General features: G+C 45.3%; 1 protein-coding gene across 1 annotated transcript; it reads right to left on the reverse strand.

Annotated features, from left to right (window-relative positions):
* Nucleotides 1-288: 288 nt before the first annotated feature.
* CRYGS (crystallin gamma S) lies at nucleotides 289-5,399 on the reverse strand. Its single transcript, XM_044431181.1, has 3 exons — nucleotides 5,379-5,399; nucleotides 2,180-2,458; nucleotides 289-582 (listed from the first exon to the last, which is right to left on the reverse strand). Exons 1-3 carry the CDS (start codon nucleotides 5,397-5,399, stop codon nucleotides 310-312), a joined length of 573 nt encoding a protein of 190 aa, XP_044287116.1. The 3' UTR covers nucleotides 289-309.
* Nucleotides 5,400-7,740: the final 2,341 nt, after the last annotated feature.

Genomic DNA, 7,740 nt, shown 5'->3' on the forward strand with positions numbered 1-7,740 from the left:
TCCGTGATGAAACGTACAAGTCCCACTCTGACCAGCAGCCCCATTTCAACCAAATTCTGATAGACCCCTTCTGCAGTGTGTGCCAGGCTCTGAGGGACTACCGCAAAAGCAACAAGACCCCTCTGGCCCTGATATTCAAGCACTTGACTAAAAACAAGCATTCCTACCAAGGGGTACTGCAGAGATTAATCAGCATCCTTAAAGAAAACACTCAGAGAGACCCATTCATCACAAAGCATCAAGCCCACAAGTGCTTTATTGGTGGCATCTAGGCAGCTTTCCCATCGATGTCAGACTTCATGCTGCTGTCTACTCCATAATACGGCGGAAGGACTGGACCACTGGGGAGGCAGCCCCCCACTCCATAGGCTTACTGTATTCCCCTCTCTCCAGAAGATACTGCCGACCGCGGAAGTTGGGGTGTTCATAGAAAACCCAGGCCCCATCCATGACTTTGCAGGAGTGGATTTCCCGGAAGTGAAACTGCTCCATGAGAGAGGGGCAGTCCTCTGTAAATTCATTCATCTGGCCACTAAAGTCACCCTTCTCAAAGAGCTGGATCTGGTACTTGCCTCCACTGGACTAAAACAAAGAGAAGACACATGTTACATAGGAGTTAAGCAGAGTGACACAGTTCAGGGTCCTCCAATGGGATAACAATGGGTATTATCCATTAAAGCAGAAGGATGGAGCCTCTTTCAGCCTGGGGGCACATTCACTTTCAGAGCAGGTCTTCAGGGGCCACAGTCCAAAAGTGGGTGGCAAAGGGGGTAGAGTCCAGATACCACAAAGGCAGCATCTTTTAACTTAAGCCTTCATCACTGGCAAGAAGGGCTCTTAAGAGAGGCATTTCAACCTTATAGGATGGGGGAAACCCCACACAAAAGCCAAGAAACTGTCAAATGAAGGGTGACTGGGAAGAAGGTGGCATGACAATTTGGAGAACCTTAGATGGCACAACAGATCCCAGCTGGGGCAGAATTAGCCAACAGAACTGAGGTTCTGCAGCCCTCCATTATGCCAAAGAAAACATTGTGGCTGTGGATTCAGTTGTGTCCCTGAATGAATCCATCTTCCTTCAAGAAGAATCTGATTTACTACCTATTATGAGCATCAACTTACATGGCAGCTAATTCCATGACTGGGTGTAAGCCTCCCAGAGAGCCTATGGCTAGTCAGGCAGCATGTAAATCAAATAAACACAAATGTGGCATATTTCTCCTCCTACTCTACTCTCTTCAGTTGGGTTTCACTCCTCAGCAGCATGTTATATACTGCGCACCAGAGCTTAATAAGCTTTCTGTTTTTGCACCCCAGACTAGAGGTTGGGTCAGGGGGTTGTATCCTACAGCACCATCCCAGTCACAAAACCAGGAGATTCATTAGGCAATAGGAGGCCACAATACACAGCCAGAGAATGATCATAAAGGGTGGCTTGGTGAGGCACCTGCTGAAGATGCTACTGGCTCTGACTGTACAAAGAGTGAGTAGTACCAACACTGAGAAAAAGAGGGAGGAAGAATGTCCAGCTTTCCAGCTTCACAGGTTGCTGTGATGATCAGATGGGGAAGAACCCTCCCACAACAGATCGGGTTCTTGGGATAGGGTTCTTGCAAGGATCTTGGGTTCCTTGCAAGAAGGGCGGGATAAATAGACATGCTGACAGTCTTGATGGTAAGAGTTTCCCCATCCTTTACTTAAGCTTTTATTTATTTAAGTCGTATCCCTTTCTTCCACCATGGAACTGAAGGAAGCTAGATGTGGTTCCCAGGTGGTCTTTCCTCCAAGCACTGACCAGACACAGACTTACTTAGCTTCATCATGGTAGTCCCCACATGTGTCTTCAGGCCATGCACTGTGATGGCAGAATAGGGGAACCTGTAGCCCCACAAATGTTGGATCCTAATGCCTACTGTTCCACATTATCACCCATCATTGCAATGTTTGCAGGGTCACAAGCTTCCCTTGCATGCATGTGCATGTGTGTGCATGTGCACACAAATGAGTACAACCACATGATGATCATTCATAAGTCTCAAATAAAACAGAGCAAAGAGGCCCAAGTGCTGAGAAAAGAGATTGCTAAGTGTACCCACCTGGACTCTCCACCTATGAGAATATTCTCTTCACTCATTCAGGTTTCACAGATAATCAGAGGGGAAAGAAATGCCCAACTTACTAACTGAATGGACTTGCATGAGCTGACACGGTCATTCAGGCCCATCCAGCGCTGGTATTCAGGGTACTCCCCATGGGTCAGTACATACATGTTTCCAGCAAAATTCGGCCGCTCATAAACAACCCAGGCACCCCCCTCCACACGAATGGAATTGCAACGACTCAGGTCAGTGTGGAAGTCCAAACAATCTCTGTCAGACTCATAGCGGCGGCCCTGGAAATTCTTGCCTTCGTAGAAGGTGATCTGAAATGCAAGCAAAACACAAAGGACACAGGTTTTCTACTAGATGTCGTGCAGCTGGGTAGAAGGTTGCCAAAGATGGGTTTGGCTAGGGATGTTTGGCAGCCTGCCACACTCCCTACGCAAGCATCTACAGGACTCGTCCCCTTGCCTAAAGCTCAGCCACTGACAGTAAGGGCTTGCAAGCCAAAATATCATTAGGTAGGATATTTGCCCCCTCCATCAGTAGAACGCAGCCCCTGAGAGCTTCTCTGAAATTGAATTTGGCCTTTAGGCATGCAAGAGCTTCAGTGCCCCAACTCAAATTATTTCTATCCATGTCTTCGTCAGACTGTAGAGCTGGGCAGAGGAGTGAGAGGTGCTGCCTTCCTCGGCTCCTTCATAACTGGTGCTCTCTTCTGCCCTCCATGTTCTAGTCCAATGGAGGATACTGTCCTCAGGGTAGACGTCCAGTTCAGGGGTCAATCCAATCACCTTTTGTGGAAAGAATTGGGGCAGGGGGTGCCACTTGCCCATTGCCTTAGACAGCAAAATGGCGTAGCCAGCCCGGCCTGCCGCCTGAGCACTGGGCAGAGGCACACCAGAGCACTCCTCATCAGAGAGAGAGACGCCAGGGCTGTGGCCAAGCTGGCAAAACTTTACCTACTCGTTCAGGGGAAAGTAGCATTGCTTTCCACATGAGCATCAATGGGTAATCTGCCGTAGATTAGGTGGGCAATAGTTACCCACAATTACAGCAATGGCAAGGGGTGTGCTTGCATGCCTTCGGTGTGATTCTGACTGCCTGAACTCATCTCCACAATGCCCTCCACCTCCACTTCTTGAGCACAAAGCCCTTTTGTTTTTCCTAATTCCAATTCATTTCCTATGTTTCTCTTCCTTAAGATATACAAAATGGGGTTGAGGAGGGGAAAGGATGTACACAGACAAGGAAACTCTGGACAACCCTGGGCCTTTCAGGATCTGTACCAAGCCAGTCCACAGGAGCACTCTTCCAGTGGTGCAGAACCTCAGCTCTGAAGACCAAATCCAGCCCATCAAGGTTCCCAAACTACTTGCTTGGTCTCACCACCTTCCCGGACTGCTGATGTTTAGGGATTCATGGCTTCTCTTTCTCTCCCGTCTTTTTTACTTAGAAGTACAAGAATCCAAGAGCATACACAAATATGCTTACATATTTAATGTATCTTCATGTAAAAAAAACCCCTAGGGGATTCAGTTTGGACTTGGATCAAGCCTTCATGCACACACTTGATTTCCCAATGAAAACTGCAGCCACTAAAAATGCTCATTTCCACCTTGAAGAAACTGCTACTAGTACAAATGCACCTGAGAAGATTTTTCATAGGGTGCAGAGCGTATGCAAAAGGTGTATAGTTCTTGGCTCAGATTTTAGCACTTGTTACTTCACAGATAGTATCTGACAAGTGCCCATTACTTGTGTGCAACCACATCCCACACTGCAATTGCAACAGCAATGGATGTGGTAGCAGGGAAACCTACCACATTTCCTCAAGAATGAAGCAGCTCAGAAAATAAAATAGTTCATCAACGGTTACACAACCTCAAGAAAAGACATTTGGACCAAACACAACAAATGCAAATTCGCTCTGATTTAGTGGGAATGTCGTAAGAGACCAAGATCAGTGTGCAAAGCTGCTTAAAATGTACCTACGCATACAGAAATAAACAAATGGAATAGCCCTGCTGAGACACTGTCCCTCCTCTGATTGAAGGTGGAAAATCACGTTTGTGTGTTTCCTCAGTGTAAACAAACTTCCCACCGATCTTTAAATCCACTTTTGCTCTGGTGTGCTATTACTCTACATGCAGGTAGTTTGTGTGCACTTTTTTAAAACCATGAAAGGGCATTTCAACATGCAATCCTTCACCTCCAGTCTCAGTGGTACAGAGTAGGTTCAGAGGACATACCAGTCCACCAGAAATGAAAGAGATCCTAGTGACAGAACATGAGTTCTCAAGGGGACTGGCTGGGAAAAAATCAAACCAACCTGAGGAAAGCAGTCCGAGTCCGAACCACACAACAACCAACCATGGCTTGCTGCCCACCGTGGCTTATCATGTCATGCAAACCAAGTCACAATCTCAACAGGATTGTACCACATGTATGCTGACTCTGCAGATAACCTTCTGATCAAAAGCCTTGGATGCCTACAAAAACGCTCTAGCAGGTTGAATAGAAGAAACCCTACACCAGATTGTGGTCGTAATGAGTCAATGACAGATCTCAGAGTGCAAAGAAAGCCTCCTTCTTGGCTTATATTTTCCAGTCTCATTGCATACTTTGCATAATTATGAGCTGCCCCACTGAAATTTTAATCTGAAACCTGCTGCCATCAGTGAACAGCTACAGTTGGGCTTGTTGATGTCATGCAAGAAAAGAAATGTTTGCTAACACGGCATTCCAAATTCAACTGCTGGTCCAGCTTGCAAATAACAACCATTGTAGGGAGCAGTTGAAGATATTTCTTCCCCTCATAGCATGTTGTATCAAGATGAGATGCACATAGGCTGCAAGATTCTTGAACCCGGTGCATGCTTAAATCTGCTTTTGAAAATCACCCCAATAACTCTGGGATCTTCTATACCCATTTTCCATCTCTCACAGAACAAAGAAAACCAACAAGAAGCAGGATGCATCTGTCACTAATGCCGTCATTTTCACACATGGACCTCATTTGACAACCAAAACCACTGGAGCAGCTTGAATGAAAGCTAGGAGAATCCACCAATAGTTCCAGGCCTTTTTTCTCTCTCTCTCTCTAGGTATGTCTTCTAAATAGAAAAGAGCTACCTGTTTCCTCTTAAGGCAGGGAAACACTCACTGTCCTTCTGTTCTTTCCTCAATTCTGCCAAGCTTGCAAAGATGAACTGTTGATAGCATGATCTTCTTGCAGGCAGAGGAAAGGACGTATTCTGCAGCTGCTAGTATACTTACCCTGCTTCCCGTTTTGGACATGACCAGTGCTGAGTACAACACTCCTGGAGGAGGAAAAGGTAATCTAGAAGCAGCTGCCAGTGCAAAAGGCAGGAAGCCTCATTTTATAGTGAGCTCATTTTTAAACTAGACATTCGCTTTGTCATGAAAATGGGATCCAAAACTTGAGTCAGTGATTCTGTGGCTATTCATCAGTTCTAGAAAAGCAAACAGGATTACAACATAACGGCAGGCTTCATTGCTCCCTTTATTTTTCAGCACTGCCGGTTGCATTATTAGATTCTGAATGCTTCGTTGAGTCAGAACACCAAACTCCTGTCAAAAAGAATATTCAAAATAAAAAGCTCTTGCAGCCTCAGTAGAGTAGGACAACATGGTTTGACATCTCTACTTCAGTACAATATAATATAATATAATATAATATAATATAATATAATATAATATAATATATAATATAATCGGAGTCCAACTAGAGGGACCCACAAAGGGTCACCAAACCTGAAAGAGCTGTCGGTCTTCATATGGGGAAGGAAGGGAGGAAGGAAATATCATTTTAGCTGAGTAAGAAGGATGCCCTGTTTACAGAGCTTCATCTGAAAGAAATCGCAAGGTTCATTTGTGGGGCAGTAACATCATCCTCTGCCACTGACTGAAGCATTTGCTTTTGCATATTGATATATTTTAGCTTCACAAACCTTCATGGAAAGAAACATTAAACTGGGCAAGAGAAGCTCTATATGCTTTGTTGATCACTTGTTCCAGAGCTGGTCAATCAAACTAATTCTGAAGGGACTTGGGAAAATATTACTTGTAGCCTTTGCTATGGGGGTGCTTTCAAATATCACACAGCAGCAAACCTGCCTCTGCTACTGCTCATACATCTGATTTCTGCATTGTAGTTTGAGGTGCATACCTAAAACTAATTAATAGAAAGTGGCCTGAAAACTGGGATGACCAGCATGGTGCTGACATCCACCAATGACCTCCTTTGGTGCCTACCAGGCCCACTGACCCTTTCTTTGCATTGCATTTAATATTTTTGGACAAATGTTTTTACCTGGGAGTTTGCTACTCTGCAGATCTAATCTTCCAGCACTATATTTACTTGTGTTCAAAACTTCTGCTTTGTACATATGCATCTCAGCAAGTTAGTGTTCTTTTAGTCTCACCAGTTTGCCTTATGAAAATGATTGTCTGAGTAGCCGTGCCACTGTAGCAGCCACTTTAGGAATGAGCAAGCAATTCCTGACCCCCGCCCCCCACAGCCATTTTGTTAGAGTGCCCATGACGCAGTCTCACAAGTCCATCTGTGCCCATTGTCCCCAAATGGCTGGGGGTTCATGTCCTAAATGACAACATTTTAATGGGCAAATAAAGGCACTTCAGCAGGAATATTCAGTCAGGTTCCTAACTCACAGAGAAATTGCCTGATCCATTTTCCCTGGAAAAGCCCAGAATAGGGCCCACACACAAGGTGCTTCCTTCCTTGATTAGGATGGTCACCAGAAGTGGCTCTCTTTTGTTCACTGGTCTACTGGCCCAAGTCGACTTTGACAGCAGAGTGGAAACATTTAAATAAATCAAGATACCATTTCATAACCATTGAAGATGTTCTAGCAAGCTCCATTCTGTCGAAACCAATATTTCAGTTGCTCATTTCATCCTCCTGGAGATCCAAGGCAAAAGAAGCAAGACCGCAGAGCACAGGGGTTCTCTGACTACAGGTAGCCCAGAGAACCTTCTGCTATAATGGGAAGGTGGCAGTCAAGCCATAGCTATCTGTGCTTGGCCTTAGAACTGAAGGCGCATGATTTTCATAACACAGCATGTTTTGGCAGTGATGTTAGCATCAAAGAAAACATGCTATAAGTTTTGTACATGCTTTGATTTCTAGCTCATGCAAAAATTAACCCTCTGAACTCATAGGATTATGGACATTCAAGCAAGTGCAGGAGAAGCCCAGCAAAAAATACAGAGGGCCAGATTTGGGCATCTATTTCCTTTGCCCCTGCTAGTGAAGAGGAGGATGGGATAGGATACCAGAAGGGAGATTCCTCATGTCCCAGCAGAGCCTCACTCCTCCCCTCCTCACTCCCTAGAACTGCCCCACAACACCAATTCTGAAGTCACGCTTGCAACTTTGGAACCGCAGACAATGCAGAAAGAACCCCACCAGCTACAAGGATGGAGGAAGGGAGCTCCATGGCCAAAATCCTAGCAGCAACCTTGAACACATTTTCAAGATTGCAGCTGAGACTCCAGTCTATCCTGTGGCCATCTAGGCAGTATCCAGTGGCCATAGGATTGTACCCTAAAAAGTCCCCTAAAGACTGCAGCAATTTTCAGTGTAATTTCAGGGGAG

The sequence above is a fragment of the Varanus komodoensis genome, unplaced genomic scaffold, assembly GCF_004798865.1.
Source record: "Varanus komodoensis strain SLA01 unplaced genomic scaffold, ASM479886v1 scaffold1, whole genome shotgun sequence".
Classification (NCBI taxonomy): domain Eukaryota; kingdom Metazoa; phylum Chordata; class Lepidosauria; order Squamata; family Varanidae; genus Varanus; species Varanus komodoensis.

Bases quoted from the DNA above. Each gene is read 5' to 3' on its own strand.
- CRYGS (XM_044431181.1), bottom strand. From the start codon at position 5,399: ATGTCCAAAACGGGAAGCAGG. The intron at 2,459-5,378 runs GTAAGTATACTA...GACATCTAGTAG, and splicing joins TGTCCAAAACGGGAAGCAGG to AAAACCTGTGTCCTTTGTGT. The intron at 583-2,179 runs GTAAGTTGGGCA...TCTTTGTTTTAG, and splicing joins CATGCAAGTCCATTCAGTTA to TCCAGTGGAGGCAAGTACCA.